At 37.1% G+C, this 18,966-nt stretch overlaps 1 protein-coding gene across 1 annotated transcript in view; it reads right to left on the bottom strand.

Annotated features, from left to right (window-relative positions):
- The window catches only part of PDE3B (phosphodiesterase 3B), a 93,366-nt gene that overhangs the window by 23,348 nt on the left and 51,052 nt on the right, over nt 1–18,966 (bottom strand). The window contains exon 2 of the mRNA XM_082000494.1: nt 588–638. Coding sequence (XP_081856620.1) covers nt 588–638 — 51 coding nt within the window. The remainder of the gene's footprint in view (nt 1–587; nt 639–18,966) is intronic.

An 18,966-nucleotide genomic window follows, 5' to 3' on the forward strand; every position in this document is an offset into this window, starting at 1 on the left:
GTATTCTATCTCCTCCAGTAATATCAACAGAAATTTTGGTGCCCAAACTGTTGTAAGCCACTTATACAGGTGCAACTTCCACAGGCTCATTACTTTTATTAACCCTGATTCTACTGAAACAAATCCTCACAATTCTGTCAAAAAAGTTATTAGTTTTTATTTGGCATAATCCTCTGAATAGGAACAGCATATTCTCTGAATAGGAATAGCTGATTAGATGCCACCACTGTTACGACAGAGGGGAAGAAACAAGCAATCAGGAAAAAATGTGAGAACCAGGTAGACCTGACTTTGGCGACTTTGCTGGGGAATCATTCCCTAACCTTATGCTAATGGATATTTAAAAAAAACAACACTCCCATCTTAATTAGGTTTAAGACTGTTCTCATATACACCACAGAAAGTAGATCCCTGTCAACTTGGTCAGAACTGCTAAATATCAGGTCTCTGCTACACAGAGGTAGAATGTACTAGGACAACTTAGGTAAATAAAACATCAACAGAAAAACTGAAATCTGACAGTTTATAGTGAACTCTATTCTTTTGTGAAATGTGTTTGAGTATAACTAGATTCATAATACACTGACCTGGTAATAGGGTTTGTACCATTGCTTCAAATCCCAATCCCAAAGTATCATCTGCAAAGAAAGAAAAAAAAAAAAAAAGACAAGTAAAAAGAAGAGTGATATGCTAATGTTGAAAAACAACAATGGAGTAAATGTTGATTATGTGATATATGATGATTATGCTTCCCCCTTCATGTTTTCATATGTAACTTAGGCCATTTTCTCAGTTAATGCTACCACAGTAGAAGTCCTAAAGAGGAGTTTGAAGAAATTGCATGCAACAAAGATATCCTGATGACAGAATAATTATATGGCCTTATTTCACTATTTCTGGATTGTTTATAAATTAACATGTGCATTAAATTAAGTGGTGACATGCTTTCCTGTTTTTATTCACCTCAACTTATGAAAGCAAATCTATCCTAAAGCCTCCAATTATTTTATACTATTTTTCTTTCCAGAACCATTCAAACAGTAGCAATTTTGTAAATACAGTACAGAACATAGCACATTAACATCATATATTTTTAAAAAAGGCAAAAAGCTCCCCAATATCTCAGGTTAAAAATCAGTAATTTTAAAAGCATTTTCTTGCAGGAGGTTTTGTTATGTTTTGCTTGAATATGGTTACAAATCTACGTGTTCTGAATAACTTTACAAAACCCACCAAACCCACAAAAGAACGTCAGCAACACAATCTAAAGATACTATCAGCTTCAAGTACGTCAACAGCACTCACTTAATTTTTCTTCTATACTGACAAAAAATAAAAACAACAGACAAGATATGAAATTCAGATGTCTGTTATGTTTCAGAAGTGTTCAGTCTTCGTGACTTCTTGACAGGTTCTAATTATTCTCTGATAAATGAATTCATTTGCACAACATGCATTCACAAATTAAACAAGATAACCCTTTTTTTCCTCTTTTCCATAGCTACAGAGCACAAATAAAGTTCCAATACCCCACTAAGTAGTTCATATTCTGCAGTAAGTTTTTCTGCTTATTTTTATAGGCAAGAACTATGTTTGGTTTTGTTCCTCTAAGACTAACAGCTCTTTCATGGAGAAAACACAGTGTTCCAGGCTGGCACTTGTCCAGCAGAAGGTGCAGAAAGTGTCGATAAAGAAACACAGGCTGACGTGTCAGCAGTACTCAGGCAAAGGCAGCACTTAAAGGCTCTTTTCCTCTTCTGTTATCTTCACAGAGTTACCATTAAACTCACAGAGTTACCATTAAACTCACAGAGTTACCATTAAACTATGTTTAAAGTTAATAGTTATGACATCCACTTGCTATGAAAAATAGAGATCTATCATTAAGCATGTGCTTAAACTGGGAGTAAGTTATGCTATACCAAAAGTCATATTTGTGTAAAGCAAGCAGATCTAAATCAAGAATTAAGAATTTAAAAAAAAAAAAAAAAAAAATCAAGAAACTCAAATTCTTAAGTGATCAATCTAGCTACCATCTCCTTATTCATCAATTTTTTTTTTTTTAAATAAGCATAAGAGATGACTGTTAGCCTGTCAGTGACAAGCATTAAGATAATGATCAACATTATCTCGCCATACCCATTTTGCATGATGCATTTGGTTTTAGCATGACCATCGTAAAGATGAAGGGGTTTTTCTTCCATAACAAACTAGAATGAGTTGTCCATCTGGGTAGGTTGGGGTTTTTTTTGTTTTTCTTCATTCTCAGGTTTCTCTTTCCAGATTGACATTCATTTACTGTATCAAACATAGGTAAACCTTTTGGTTTTGTTCTGTCCTCCTAAGCTAGGGCACAGAGACTGCATTAATCTGCTTCATTGACTTTTGACTCAACCAGCAACAAAGATCAGATGTCCACATGAGTTTTGTTAGTTGTATCAGCAACCTTTGATACTAATGGTCCACGAAGTTGCGTCAGCTTGCTTGCAATCTTGCAACCTCCATGAGGGGACACAAAAGAGGTTTCCCTTCCCCCAGCTCTACTAATATTTTATTTTTCTTTTAAATATGTGTTATGTTAGCTAATTTTATATATTTGTTGTAAATGAGATCTTAATAAAATACCTATGCTTTTCCTAACTCCAGAACATTTCTGTGTCAAAACTTTAACTGCAATTACTTTTACAGATGCAACCTCCTTTATTCATCCTTGAAGCCATTGTGAGCTTTTGTGTATATGTATGTACACACAGGCACGCTCACATAAGCTATACTGTTATAATTTTGAGTGTCAATCTATACAACTAAAAAGTTCAAAACCTTCCTTTTGGCTTTAACCCTGCTATAGTAAAGAAATAGGCTCAAAGTTGTGGAGGCAGAAAATATTCGATGGAAAGTGTTACTGCTTCATCTTGCATCCCATACTAACCCAGTATCTTACACAAGGTAAGATAATGTGCACAGTTCATGCAAAATCTCTTTCCAGTGCAAATAATGGTTTGATATTTTAAATGGCAGAGTATCATTTTATGTATGATTTTATTTAAATGAAAAATTTCACAGCTTGGATTCATGACTGAAAATTTTCTGTTGTCATTTAAACCAGAAGATTTGAACTTCTCCATTGATACCGATTTCACAGCAAAGAAACTAAAACAGTTTTGAAAAAAAACAGAACTTAGGTTTACCTGTAGGTTGCCAACACATTGTGGTTTTTTATTCACTATACATCACCGTTAATTAGAAGTCATGTCTCCTGAGAGAAGACAGGTGTAGTATATTAACACAGCTAGCAGGATACCACAGGCTGTATTAGCCATAAAATTTTCAGGGCTCATTCCATGTGCCACATGTTGAAGTAATTAAATAAAGCTGATGAAAACTTTAGGCACAAAGTAGCAATCTCTTCTACTACGCACAATGGAAAAAATGCATATCACTATACAATGAATATTTTTCCATGGTAAATACAACTTGGTATGCATCTACACTAATCAAATCCTTACCGGTTAATAATGAAAGGGGGGTTATCACCTTTTCTTGGATACTTACAATACACCACAAGATGGCACTCAAATCCAGAAAGCCTCCCCCACAAACCAATTTTGGGAGAAAGGAACAGAAACCAGCAGCATATTCCTTAACAGACCTTCCACAGAACTGAAATGGTTTGAAGGACAAGGGAGGTGACAGTTTTAAAGATTAACAGTTGATAAATTCTGCTTCTTTACAAAAACTTCTGTTTAAAGAAGAATTCACTCCTTACCATCCTGTTCAGAAACTAACCGTAAGGAAACTGTACTTTGTTTCTTCCTGCCTACCAGACTTAGTTTAATTAGCCTAACTCCATGCCTTGCAGGTTAAATCTGGAATACTAAAAAAGCAGTGGTTTTAGCACTATTTTTGTTGAGAGTTTGTCAAAGCTTTAATTAATTACTGTGGATCATCAGTAAAAGTTACGAAGTATTCCCAGAGTTGCATCAATCTTACAAGAGAAGTAAAAAGATACAGTTTATTTTGACTTAATGTGAACAGATCAACAGACCTTAAAATAGGTCTCAGGCAGAGCCTCAGCAATTTTTGATTTTGCAACCATAAGACTTGTTGCAGAAAGATCTGTATTCTGTAATACCAAGATTTTGTAATCCATTGCACTAACAAGCTTCCTCACCTCCTCCAACAAGAAACACCTGATCTAGGAGGGACTCAATTCATAGAAGTTCCAAGCCACAACTTAAACCCCTGTTTAGCAACGCATACACTTCAGCTTGTGAGCATCCATTGACAGTGCCAACATCACAGCAATCACACAGTTGGGAGCTCCTCTGAAAAATAAAACTGCAGTGAGCTCTGATATTGTAGATGAACTTCCGAAAGGTGAGAATGTATAGCCTCCCCCCCCAGCCATGTATACCAAATTACCAGTCAGCTTGGAGAACTTCTCATATCAGTCTGACTCTAACTCCAGAGTCTCCCAGTCCATCCAAAAAGCAATGATCACACTTGCCTGGTTTTATATAATTGCCTGTCAAGCTGATCGGGGTTTTGAAGGACAGTTAATAAAAACCAAAACAAAAACCCACACATAACACAGTACTATGCCTTGTTCTTTAACAGTCAGGGACTGTATTATGTTTAACTATAGTAATTTAATCTATTTAGCCTATGAAATAAATTTCAACACAGTTAAAAGAAGACAAGCCAGCTTACAGAAACCCTTTAAGTACAAGTAACCTTTTCTGATTTGGCCACAATCAGCCAGTGATGGGCTTAGGTCAAACTGAAACATGTCACTCAAAACAGGCTAAGAGTATCAACAGAGGGAATTTACATCACTGGAAATATATTTTTTTTTTTAAAGGCTAAAAAAGTTGTTAAAGCTCCACAAATTCTCCACAGAGTTGCTATTCTGAAGAATGAACTACTATATTTAGTTCTATGGATATTCAGTCAAATCTAAGGAGGTTTAAATATGTATCACACTGGAAATACGCAGGAAAATTAAGAGTAGGCATCAGATATTACCCTTTGTTTATATTTTCTCAAACAATGAAAACAGTATTTCCATATACTCCAGAGGAATTGCCATGCAATATGAACACAAGAATTTTAGAATCAACTTATCTGACACTATTTGTAATCCATCTATTCACTGGGGAAAACAAAAACAAAACAAAAAAAAAGAGGCAAAGGCCCTGATTGTTGAATATCAACCCAAGAACTACCAAACCTTAAGGATGGCACTTTTGAAAAGTACATGTTATTAGCAACATCAAAAACATTTATTAAAATAGTACACAAGGTAACAGTAATAAAGGCCTTCCCTAATACAGCTTATAGTTCACACAGCAACAAGCAGTATTAATTTTTACAAAAAGAGAGGAAAAAAAGTGCTCTTCTGAGAAGCTTACAGCCTAAATAAATTAAAAACAGATGAGAAATGGGAGAAGACGGTCTATGAAAGCCAGTAGAGACTCAGGGTGTTTTGTTTTGTTTTTAATGATTTTTCTATATAAAAAGCTATCTTTCCTATCACAGGGCAGCCAGCATTTTCAGGGCCTGTAACAGATGTGTCTTTCAGGAGTGAGTAGATGCCACAGAGGGTGGAGTTCTTTTGGATCTTCTTTGCATGAGTGCCACAGCTCCATTTGGATAAAGTCATGTTTGAGGAGTGTTTTAAACTTCTAAAGGTTTAAGCACAATAAAAGCCTACAGGTTTTACTTTTCTCAAGTTATAAGCCACTAAAATTACTACAGAAGTACACTAAGCATTTTTAAACCCTTTTCTTTTTTTAAACTTTAATGCTCAGCTCTATTTGGCTAGATAACTGTGTAATGATATTTTCAGAATACTTTAACTTATAAAATAAAAAATCATATCATCTTAGCTATTTGAGAATTACTTGTGTTTGTGCAAAGTTATACTGAGGACAATATTCATATTACACAGATTTAAAATCCATGGCTACAAAAAATACTTTAGAGCTTAGAAATCTAAAAATCAGTTTTAAAACTAGACTATAACTACTACTATCCATACCCTAAGCTGAAATGTGCACACCATCTAAGGCCATACACAATTTAAAGATTTGTAACATTGCTGTTTGATTGCCTAAACTAGGTAACTGGAAATTTTTAGTTTCAATGACGATACTATTCAGGAGAGTCAGCGTGTGCTTTAATGCTTGTTAAGAAAAGAAAACTTGTCCCATTTGACACTACCCATTCACATTCCATGCTCCAAAAATTTAATGGAGAAAAAATTAGTACAAAAATGAGTTTCTACTTCTGACCAAGTCTTTCGTTGATCAAATATGAAAGATTCCTAGTTGCTAGTAGCATCTGTTTGACACCATTAGGCATTAGCTCCATAAATAAGTACTTCCATAGCAACCAGGCATAGAATTAACTAAACAATGAAACCAACACCATAGCAACTTGATTCAAGAATCAACTCTGTAAAAAATCACCTCATTCAAAAGCAAAATTCTACAACCAGATGAGAAACTAATTTATTGTAAAATATGAAAAAGGTTACATTACATATCCATTTATTTCCATGACTGCCTTTCAAACAAGACTGATGCTAGATTCATTGCTTTTGTTTCTAAATTAGTCTTTTGTAAGAGCTTACAATCAATTAGCTTTTTAAACATATGTAATGTAATGATACAAAAACAAACACAGCAGTGTACAACCTAGAAGTCTTGTTTTATTTATTATGATTTTTCCCTCTCTGTGTAGAAAAGGTAGATTTTGAAAAGCAGTATGTCATTAAGTAGTTAAGTTGTATTCAGTATGCGACTAAAGGTGATGCAACCAAAGAATGACTCTGTCAAAGTAGAGGTAGCATTATTTAGATAACAGACAATGTTCTGTTGTGAAACCTTGCAGGCCAAAACAACAGGCACTTGAGTAGATTAATGTAATCAAGACAAAATACATCACTTGGAAAAGCATTCAATATGATACCTAAGGCATTTAGAGTCATGACTGTATCTCTCCACCCACTAAACCTTCCCATGAAAATAAATGGCACAGGAGAAAACTAGGATATTTTTGGAATCCTAACACTTATCACTTCCTGGCTCTATACAATTTATTTATCCAAGGTTGTAAAATGGCTAATACATTGCGAAGTCTGCAAATAGCCACAATCTTTGAACAGAAACAGAGTATGCTTTCAGGGTTCTGAGGTTTGGATACATGTACTGATGGAAACAGTCTTATCCCTATCCTAGGCCCTGTCATTGACTCTACTAAACTCTTTCATAAAAGGAAGTATCTTCACTTTTTTAAGAAATCTAAAATCTTCCTTCAATGGAAAGAGACTTGCTTCCACTTAATTGCTTTAGCAAATACTATTGTATACATTAAATAGTACCTGCAGCGTATTTGGCTGGACACATAAGAGCAACACTGGAACATATAGGTGTCTGGCCACGATAATGTTTTCACCAGACTCCACAGTATTCTGATCTTCCCTGCAAATACAAATCTTTGACAAGAGCTGCACCTAAGTAAACTTTAACAAGTCACTTTAGAGTCTTCACATGTTTAGTTATGGTTTTCAGTAACTTTGTCCTCAGCACAGATACAAAACCAGAACAAAAATGCTCCACTGTTATGCTAAAGTTTCAAATAAGCCTTCAGCAGGCTTATTCTTCAAGTTAATATTACTCCCTGCAAGCGGTAAAATATTTTGTGTTTGGTTGGATTTTTGTTTCTCTGGTTGTGTTTGTTTCATTTGTTTATTTTTAGAGAGACATGCTACTTCTGCTTTTGTAACCAGGAGTATCAGCAGGTCAGCTTCTTTGCTGTAGAAAGTTTTTAGTTTTCTTATTGCTTCTTTTTTAATCCTTTTTAATATTTGTAATTTTTAAATCTTCCTTTTAATATTTTTTAAGATCTTCAAATGTTTCAAAAAGGTTCTAAAAGGTGTTTTGTCTATCAAGGGAAAGTGGGGGGGGGGGTTCTTCTTATGTAGGTAAAGAAAAAAACTGGCTAAAACCACACTTAGGTCATTTCCTGTTCCTTCTAGGTTTTGTCAGACTTGCACGTCAGAGTAAAGGCCAACCAGTAATTTATGGCAACTGGGGGGAGGGAGGGCAGAGGAAAAAAGCCTGCTATGTGCAGATCCTTTAATTGCCTATTATAAGCATTTTCCTTTAGAGCATGTGGTTCTAATCACCATCAAAGGAAAGAAACAGTGCTAGGTGGATTACTGCTCTCATCCGGTACAATTGCTTCGGTGTTCTGGCATTCTGTACTTTTACTGTCATCCAAAACCTAAAACCATTTTTTAAAGTTGTGTTCATTTTACAAAATGCAAAATCTAGAAATTGCTCCCAAATCATCCTTTTCACATTTACCTATTGACGTTATTTTACAATTACACATAGTAAAAGCCTTTACAGCTGTGTTGACACACTGTTAATGTATTGGAGAGACCAACCTTCAATTTTATCTTTCTGCAGTAGAAGGATATGCACAAACCTTATGCTGAAGCATTTTGCTGTATGCTTACATATTCTTAATGCAGTAGCTAAAAAAACCTCCTAGAGATTAACCGATTTCCTCCTCTATTGACAAATTTTTTCAAGAGGTTCTTTTCCACCTATTACACTAGAGACATAGGAATGAATCTCACATTGTTCTCTTTTCAGCAAACAAACAAAGAGAAACTATTTCATATGACCACAAATGTTGTTTTTCTTCAGCACTGAGCTGAAGGAGATACTGATTTTTTCACAAAGATTTTTATCACAAATTTCTCTTTAAAATCTCGTAAAAATACTTACTTTTCTCCGCTCTCCCCAAGTCCCCCTCTAAAACAAGGAGCTTAAAATTAAGCTGTACAACTCTCTCAACCAAAAATTATCACGAGTGTGAGAACAGTTCACATCAAATTAATTAGACCAAATGATCATCTAGTCCAGTATCTTGCCACTGACAACAGCAGCCACCTCAAGATAAGAATATTCTTAAGTAAGCAGTACTAATTCTCAGAATAGTCTTTCAGCCTCAGCAACACAGCTCAAGGAGCCATATGTTGTATGCTTTTGTATTTTATAAAGGTCAATAGATTTTTCACCTTTGCATTTCTCTGATCATCTTTTCAGAATGCATGTAAACCTCTGACAGATCCAGTATCATACATAAAGGCATTTCACAACATAAATACAGATTATGCAAAGTTCCCTTTCATTCTGAATCTGTCAATGCCGAATTCATACAATGAGGAAGCAAACAATCAGCAACACTTTCATGCAGTCTACTCCACCAGAAGATTTGTTTTTTGAAAAGCTTATAGTTGTTCTCCAGCTAACTTCAGGCACAAGACACAATTTTTTTCAGACTGTGAGGCTATATTTTCAAAACTCCCAGGCTAGTTCATTCAGAGACACAGCACCTTCAGAGTAACAAAACCTCTAATTCACAAAACACCATCGCTTTTTTATTTGATTGCATTAGTTGCTGTCTTAAAGGATTTTTATTTACTAAATTGCCACATGGTACAAGCTTTACAAATCAGTGTTGTTTTCTTTCAATAACTTATCCAACCAAGGAAGATGATGACCCAAAAAGAAAAATTACAAGGACTGAAGTTAGGGAAGTAAGCTGAAAGTGGTCAAGAAGCCAAAGAAGATATTATGTCATAAAGGAAAGCAAATATTGCTGCAGTGCTGTGGTTGGAAGTTATACATGGAGACTGAACTAACTAAATCCTCAATTACTCAAGCTAAAGGATTAAAAGCAGTAATTTAAAAACAGATGAGAGTGTAATTATGAGTCTGATTACAAGAGCAATTGTGTTAGCAAATGTTAAATCAGTATTAAAAAAAAAAAAATTAATGGACAAGTTTCTGGTTGAAATGCCAAGAAATACAAGATGAGATCTCTTGAGGGAAAAATACTGAAATGATGAAGAACGTAAAACAGATTGCTGTCAGAAATAAAGAAAAAGGGAATGCAAATTGGTGCATTCTACAGAAAGTACCAATTTCTCTAATGTATTCATGTTAAATAGTACTTTAGTTGCCAGCATTGTAAGCATTTGAGAAAAAACTCAAATGGCAGAAGGTTTGAAAAAAATGTAGAGTTTTTTTTCCATGTGATACTGTGCTAAATGAAAAAAAAAAAAAAAAACAATGATGCCTTCCCACTTGTTGTAACATTAGATGATGACTCAATTAAATAAAACTACTTGGGGATATCCACTTTATCGCCCAAATAGCGGGTCTTGCATAGGTAGCTGTTTATATCATGCTTATCTTGCACATGCAAAGCAAATAAAGAAATCACCGCAGTACAGGGAGGGTCGCATGCACTGACCCACCTTGCCTTGTGATAAACTCATCCATCTGGGAAGAGAGTATGCAGTCAGACACCTCTGGTAGTTGTTAGCAGTTACTAATCTTGTGAAAAAGCTCTCTATGAAATGACTGAGGGATGAACAAACTGTTTGTCCCACAATCAGCATCTCCAAAACTACAGGTTCTTTCTTTTCATTGGCCTTTTCATGAGTTATGTTCCATCCTGCTGTTCAAGCTATCACAAGACTCTCCCACACTTGAGGACGTAACTGTGCCACCTACTATAAGCAAAGGTAATAGAAAATCATATCCAAAAGCCTGTTTTCACTCCAGTGTTTTGAATGACTCTCTAAGTCACTTTGCTACCATGTTCATAGAGCACAAGTTACAGTTATGTACAACATTCTTATTGCAAAGGTTTCTAAATACAGGCATATGAAATTCTAACACAGAAGAGAATTGTGAAAAACAGTGACGTTGACTTATTCCTTATTCTAAGTAACTTACTGGCTTTTGTTTCTATAATAGGCTTTCCTATGATTTTGATGAGTGAAATGATACCCTCTCCCTGCTCCGTGCCCCCCCCCAATCAAACCTCACGATGTATCAGGTTGATTTGATCTTAAAAATACTCAGACTTAAACCAATTATTTTTTTCTTTCATTTTGGTAGCATGACTCAAATAGAGAAACTAATACGAAAGAAGGAGGTCAAGATGGGTCAAGTGTCTTCCAGTGAGTGTCAGACAGTAAGAATAGCTCACCAGCCTTTTCTATACAAGCAGAAAAGTACTGGTATGTTCCTTTAAACTGCAAGACATTTTTAGCAAAAGCATTACAATAGTGAAAATTACATAAATGCCTACAGAGTACAACATTGGCAGTGAGAATATCGTTTGCCATTTTGGTCAAGTGCTATTTACAATAAAGTTAGAGTGTAGCATACCAAATAAATCCATCAAATATTATAAATGCACGCAAAGTAACTTTTCCTTGGGGAACACCACTTATTTTTTAATTTCTCATCCTTTTTTCTAATAGCCTTTAATGTGTTTACTATCAAGTCTCTTTCAGATTCGTTTTCAAAATAGCTATTAATGAGATGAACCTATGAAAAAAGGGTCTACACTCATCTGTGACTACGGCTGTGTTATCAACAAGTTCAACTCTCGACTAGCATCTCCTAGAATTTACATGCTTTGTTTTTGTTTTTTTTTTAAAGCAGAACAAGAGAAAAATACCTAGAATTTAAAACTAATGCTGACCATTGAAAAAAACATAGTATGCCAAGATTCTTAGCAATATCTGACTAGAAAAATACTGCCCCAATGAGGCAATCGGAAAAGCTTTTATGACACCTATCAGACCACTGTCACTGGCTATTCCATTTTAAAAAAAACTCATAATCTTTATGAAAAAGGCAAATAATTTTATCGTTATTCCTTTTTTTTTTTTTTTAAACCAAAAGCTATACACCTCATGTTTTAAAAGCAAAGGGTTTTTCCATTACAGGAATTATAGATTTCATTTTAAAATTAATATATATAACAAGTATCTTCTACATAATTTAATTACAAGCTTTGCATTGAAATGTACCAATTAGAACTTTTTCTCTATTTGAGTATTTTTAATGTATCAGTTAACTTAATGACATTCAAAATGTATATATTAATCAAATACCCTTGTAAAGCACATACAAACCAAACCAGGAGATAGACTGTCCAAAATAAATAATCAACTATTTAATCATGCCTGATCCAACACACGAAAGATAAGATTTTATTCTAGCAACCTTCAAAGGAGTAAAATCTGTACAATGTGATATAACCAATCACAAGTCGTGTCCTGTACCACAGGACTGGAAACCACCAGCTATAACATCAGCTTTTAAAGGGATCCAGAAGAATGTGGGGAAACTGTCAGAGGAAATGGAAAAAAACTGGGAGGACAAAAAAAGAAACCCCACAAAATGAATTTGTAGATGCACTATTTAAGTGAAACATTGACAAAAATCAGTAGGACTTTCATACATGAATACCATGCCCAAGAAATCTACTGGACTCTTTGAAACAGACTGCACACACCAATAAAAGTGAATCAGTCTGCCAGTGTACTTTGATTAAAAAAAAAACAAACACAAAAAACCACAAAAAAAACTTTTACATGGCCTCCCATTAATGCTCCTGAAGAAATCACATTTACATGGGAAGAAAGGGATGGCTCTCCTCTCAATTAGCAATTTGTTAAAACATAGAAAATAAAGAATAAGAGTAGAAAGTTCACAAAAATTGAAAAAAATTGACAACAGAAACTTCCTTAAAGATCCAAGCTGGGATCTATCTTAATCAACCCACTCAAAATTAATTGAAGAGGCAATAGAAGTCTGAGATGTCAGCATTCACTGATGACAAAATTCAGTCAGAAATAGAGTTGATTGTGAAAAAGCAACAAAAGATCTTAATATATCAAGTAAATAATACATTGCTAAAATTCAGTACTAACTAATCAGTAAATGCTGAGAACCAGGAATAGTGTGGCCAGCAGGAGTAGGGAAGTGATTGTGCCCCTGTACTCGGCACTGGTGAGGCCGCACCTTGAATACTGTGTTCAGTTTTGGGCCCCTCACTACAAGAAGGATGTTGAGGTGCTGGAGCGTGTCCAGAGAAGGGCAACGAAGCTGGTGAGGGGTCTGGAGCACAAGTCTTATGAGGAGCGGCTGAGGGAACTGGGGTTGTTTAGTCTGGAGAAGAGGAGGCTGAGAGGGGACCTTATCGCTCTCTACAACTACCTGAAAGGGGGTTGTGGTGACGAGGGTGTTGGTCTCTTCTCCCAAGTAACTAGCGATAGGACAAGAGGAAATGGCCTCAAGTTGCGCCAGGGGAGGTTTAGATTGGATATTAGGAAAAATTTCTTCACTGAGAAGGTGGTCAGGCATTGGAACAGGCTGCCCAGGGAGGTGGTGGAGTCGCCATCTCTGGAAGTGTTCAAAAAACGTGTGGATGTGGCGCTTCAGGACATGGTTTAGGGGACATGGTGGTGCTGGATTAATGGTTGGACTTGATGATCTTAAAGGTCCTTTCTAACCTAGTGATTCTGTGATTCTGTGAAATTTTAACTATTTATATAGAAACTGGGCTCATACTACATCAATAGCAACCAGGAAAGAGATCTTGAAGTCATTTGCATCAGCTCAATTCTCAAAGAAGTTAAATGAAATATTAGAAAAGGAACATCAAGCAATACAGAAAAAACACTGTTGCTTGCATAAATCCATGCTACACCCACAGTCTGAGTGCTGCATGTAGATACAGAAGTATAGAAGAAATAAAAAAGGACAGGCTAGTAAGAGGAGGCAAAGATATGGAGCAGCTTCTAATGTGAGGAGCTACACAGACTGCGATCCCTCAAGCATGAGGAAAAAAAGAGGGTTGTAACACCACTCTGTAGTTACCAATGTTATGGTGAAGGTAAATATGGAATGGTTAGTCAGTACTGTTCACAAGCACGTGAATGAGGGCCATGTAATTAGATCATCTGGCAGCAGGCTTAAAACAAGCCAAAGGAGGTGTCTCTCACACTCTATATAATTAAATTATTGCAATTTAAATAAATAAAATCATTGCTGTAGCTTTTTACAGAAACTAAATGTAACCAAATATGTTAAAAAACCTTCAGAGACCGATCAATCCATGGCTACTCACCACAGCCCAAACATACCCTCTCGCTAAGGATGGCCCAAACTGTAATTTGACAGAACATGGCAGAGAACCCCAGAGGGGAAAAAACTCACTTCTGAAACAAATGCTACTACTGACTATAATTAAAGATAAAAAGCTTGGGCTGGGTGGACCAGTTTGATATCATCTCCAATTAATGTAAAATGAGTAATTACAAAAATGGACCCATCTTAGCAATTTTCCTGGTTGCATCAAACTGTGCTATCCTTTCGTACACTTGGGAAGTTTCCTTCTGAGGCCTCGTTATGGAGTTGCTTCTCTCAGCCATCTCTGTCTTTGAACTACAAGTCTCCATCTCCTTTCTGTAAATCTCATTCTTCCTCCACTCTTGTAGTTTGGAAGCTTCTCCTCTTCCCCCCCACCCCATATGCTCCCAAGGGCAGCAGCAGTCTCCTACTCCCTCCAGAGTTCCACATGACTCAGTCATTCCCTTTAAAAGAAATTTAAAAATATAAACAAGTCTGGTGGATAGTATATATATTATGGCTCAAAGACTTAATAAGGCTTAATCCATTTGTTCTTTTTGCAGAATTGACACTAATGATCTAGCCCTCCTCCACCAATAACTATATACCTTCTTGAAATCTTAAATACAAGACAGATCAAAGAGCTTGAAAAAACTCCATCACATCTTCTTTTAGTCTTTCTATATTTTTATATATATATGTATATCCATGTTTATACATATATATACACAAAAACTCTACAGAACTGGGTATATAAACTATCTAATCACTTTATGAGAGTTTCCTAAAACATTCCATTGCACTAACAGTATTATCACCTCTGTCATAGTAGAGCATGAGCAATCTAAGTAACACAACAAAATAAATGAAGAAACATGCTAAAACATCACCTTGCATAACGCTCAGAAAATCCATATAAAAAGTAAGCCACAGAACTTCTGCTTTTTCATTTAACACATCTCAACTTTATTTTTCTTTACACTTTCAAAATGTGAATATTGGACTGGTAGCTAAAAATAATCGGGAAGGTTTAACAATAAGGACAAATAAGGAGAAGAGCAGCACTTCCAGCAGTACAGATCTTCAAGTAACAGAATGCAACATCAAATATGAAACAAACACAAAACTGAACCAAGCTGCAAATAGCAAGCCAATAAAGCCGAGAACTTGCTTACAACCATACTTCACTAAACAAGATGATTGTTTTTCTACGATTTCTATGATTCTGTGAATCTCTCATCAGCACATCCAATCATAAAATCATAGAATAGTTTGGGTTGGAAGGGACCTTTAAAGATCAACTAGTCCAAGCCCCCTGCAATGAGCAGGTTGCTCAGAGCCCCAATCCAACCTGATCTTGAATGTTTCCAGGCATGGGGCATCTAGCCCCTCTCTGGGCAACCTGTGCCAGTGTTTCACCACCCTCATTGTGAAAAACTTCTTCCTCGTATTTAGTCTTAATCTACTGGGCTGCAAGCACACATTGCTGGCTAATGTGCAGTTTTTCATCCACCAGTAGCCTCATATCCTTCTTGGCAGGCTGTCTCTTGATCCCTTCATCCACCAGCCCGTACTGATATCGGCTTGCCCTGACCCAGGTGCAGTACCCTGCACTTGGCCTTGTTAAACCTCATGAGGTTCACAAGGGCCCATTCCTCAAGCATGTCCAGGTCCCTCTGGATGGCATCTCGTCCCTCAGGCATGTCAACCACACCACTCAGCTTAGTGTTGTCTGTAAACTTGCTGAGGGTGCACTCAATCCTACTGTCTGTGTCATTGATGAAGACGTTGTACAGTACCAGTCCCAACATGAACCCCTGAGGGACACCACTCATCACTGATCTCCATTCGGACACTGAGCCATTGACCACTACTCTCTGGATGCGATCATCCAACCAATCCCTCATCTACCAAACAGTCCACTCACCAAATCCGTATTTCGCCAATTTAGAGAGAAGGATGTTGTGAGGGACCGTGTCACAGGCCTTACAGAAGTCCAGATAAATGACATCCGTAGCTCTTCCTTTGTCTGCTGATGTGGTCACTCCATCATAGAAGGCCACTAGGTTGGTCAGGCAGGACTTGCCCTTGGTGAAGCCATGTTGCCTGCCTCAAATCACGTCCCTGTCCTCCATGTGCCTTAGCATAGCTTCTAGGAGGATCTGTTCCATGATCTTCCCAGGCACAGAGGTGAAGCTGACAGGTCAGTAGTTCCCAGGGTCCTCCTTGCTACCCTTTTTAAAAATGGGTGCAACATTTCCCTTTTTCCAGTCTCCAGGGACTTCACCTGTCCGCCAGGACTTTTCAAATATCATGGAGAGTGGCTTGGAAACTACAATCAGCCAGTTCCCTGAGGACTCTGGGATGCATCTTGTCAGGCCCATAGACTTATGGTGTTCAGGTTCCTCAGCTGGCAACCAACCTGATCTTCTCTTACAATGGGAGTAACTTTGCTCCCCCAGTCCCTGTCTTGCTGTCCATCCACTTGAGAGGTGCGGGAAGAGAGAATACCAGTGAAGACTGAGGTAAACAAGTTGTTGAGTACCTCAGCCTTCTAGTCCATTGTTACCAGTCTGCCAGTCTTACTATCAGCCTGGGTACACTTTCTTTGACCTTCCTTCTCCAGCTGACATACCTGTAGAAGCCCTTCTTATTATTCTTTGCATCCCTTGCCAAGTTCAGCTCCAGTCACGCCTTGGCCTTCCTGATCCCATCCCTACACAACTGGGCAGTGTCCCTGTACTCTTCCCAGGATACCTGTCCCTGCTTTCACTGCCTGTGCATTTCTTTCTTGCCCTTGAGTTCAACCAGCCGTGCTGGCCTCTTACCTTCCTTTCCTGATTTCTTACACTTGGGGATCGAGACCTCTTCTGCTGTATGGAAAGTGTCCTTAAAGATGGCCAGCTCTGTTCTGCTCCCTTGTCCCTGAGGGCAGTTTCCCAGGAGGTCCTATTGACTAACTCCCTGAAGAGTCAGAATTTTGCTTTCCTAAAATTCAGGGTCCTGACTTTACTCTTCCCCAGCCCCATATCCCTCAGGACTGCGAAATCCACCAGTGCATGATCACTACAGCCCAGGCTGCCTCCAATCTTGATGTCACCAATTAGATCATTTGCGTTGGTGACCAACAGGTCCAGTATGGCATCCCCTCTGGTAGGGCTGTCTATTACCTGGCATAGGAACTTATCCTCCATAAGCTTTCAACTTGTTCATGGCTATTCTGCAGAGACAGCTCTTCACACTCTATCCATTTACTGACGTAGAGGGCAATGCCTCCGCCCGCCGTTCCTCACCTGTCCTTTCTGAACAGTCTGTAGCCATTGATAGCCGCACTCCAGTTGTGGGATTGGCCCCACCAACCACAGCCTACTTTTTGAAGATCAGAGTGCAAGTCTCATCTGAAGATGACAGGCGCTGTCACAACTGCAACTATACCTGCTTTAAAACGCAAAAGGTATACACCTCTAAACTGAACACTGTATGGCTGAATAGCTTAAAAGAACCCAAATTCAGAAAAGATGTGTAAGGATTCTTGAGATTAGCACTTTCCTTAAAACTAGCTAATGACTTTCAGAAGCTGCATGTGAAATTTTTAATTAAAGGTGTTTATTACTAATTACAGTCCTAAATGAAAACAAGTTCAGTCCTTTCCCCATTCCTTATCCTCCAATAATTTTTACTATTACTGCTTGGAGAGAAATTAGATTAGCATCAGCTTGGAGGAAGGGAAAAGAGAGCACTAGGAAGGACTAATATTCTGGTGAGATTCTAAATTACCATTCCCTAATTTGCTATTTTCTTTCAAAGGGATTATTTAATATTTTAAATGGATTTTCCAGACTGTTCAGATTGCCATGCAAAGGTCCATCATCTGATCTATGTAATTACTTATTTTTTAATTTTATGGTGATGACTGATGATCATATGAGCGCATTCCACTGTATTGGACCAAATAACCTGAAAGAAGAGGTTTTCAACATAAGTTTACATGTCCTCTTAAATAAAGATGGTCATATGATAGCAGAAGTGGTGAACAGCAAATCTTCAAGTGAAGGGTATTTATTCTCTTGAACCATCTTCATGTCTATCACTACAGCATTTTCTTTGCCCAACTGTAAATAGCATAATGTAAGGTTAAACTACTTTAATTCTCATATTCAAGTGGTAATGTTTTGAAGTAAGGATAACCAAAATTATTTCAACCTCTTCCCTCCTTCAGAGCATTATGGTTTGAATATTTCCAGGTCTACCTATACAGTGGTACTTTCTTGGTCAGCGAAGAGAGTTACACAGATATCAGTCAGAAATGGTAACACTCATTAAAGACCTATTACTAACTTCAGGTTAATACAAACAGGGAGGATATTCTTTCTTTGGAGCTCTGTGATGGCAGTTGCCTGTGTTTCCTGTGCTTCAGTTATGCCACTGATTGCTGAAAGTATCTTTTAACACTGAAGAAGAACAGCCAAGTTATGCTTTAACAGCAGAAGATAAAACAGGATACACACAAAGCTACGGAATATTAGGCCCAAAGGGACTATTTTATTCTTTACTTACATACAACAGAACAGATTGTAGTACTTTCTGCACCCATCTCGTAACTACCAACTGGCTTGCTCTAGAGCTTATTTTTTATGAGAATGTCTGGGTTTTTTCACAGAAGCTAATTTTAACTGAAAGAGAGTATGTGTGAATCAATACTTTAAATATTTGCACTAAATTATGTCACATGGAGCCTAACTAGAGTGTGCTGTATCACCTCATCGCTATGGAGTATGTGGGAGCACACAAAACCCATCCTCCCAGAATTACTGTTATTTAAAAAAATAATTCTGAATTGAACATTTACAGCAAGAGATAGTTCATATCTATCTACAGATTCCAACTTCCTTCTCTCCTTGAAAAGAATATGCAAATACCTACAGTATCTTTTGCACATACAAAGAGA

Source organism: Phaethon aethereus (genome assembly GCF_964289735.1).
Source record: "Phaethon aethereus genome assembly, chromosome: 5".
NCBI classification, from domain to species: domain Eukaryota; kingdom Metazoa; phylum Chordata; class Aves; order Phaethontiformes; family Phaethontidae; genus Phaethon; species Phaethon aethereus.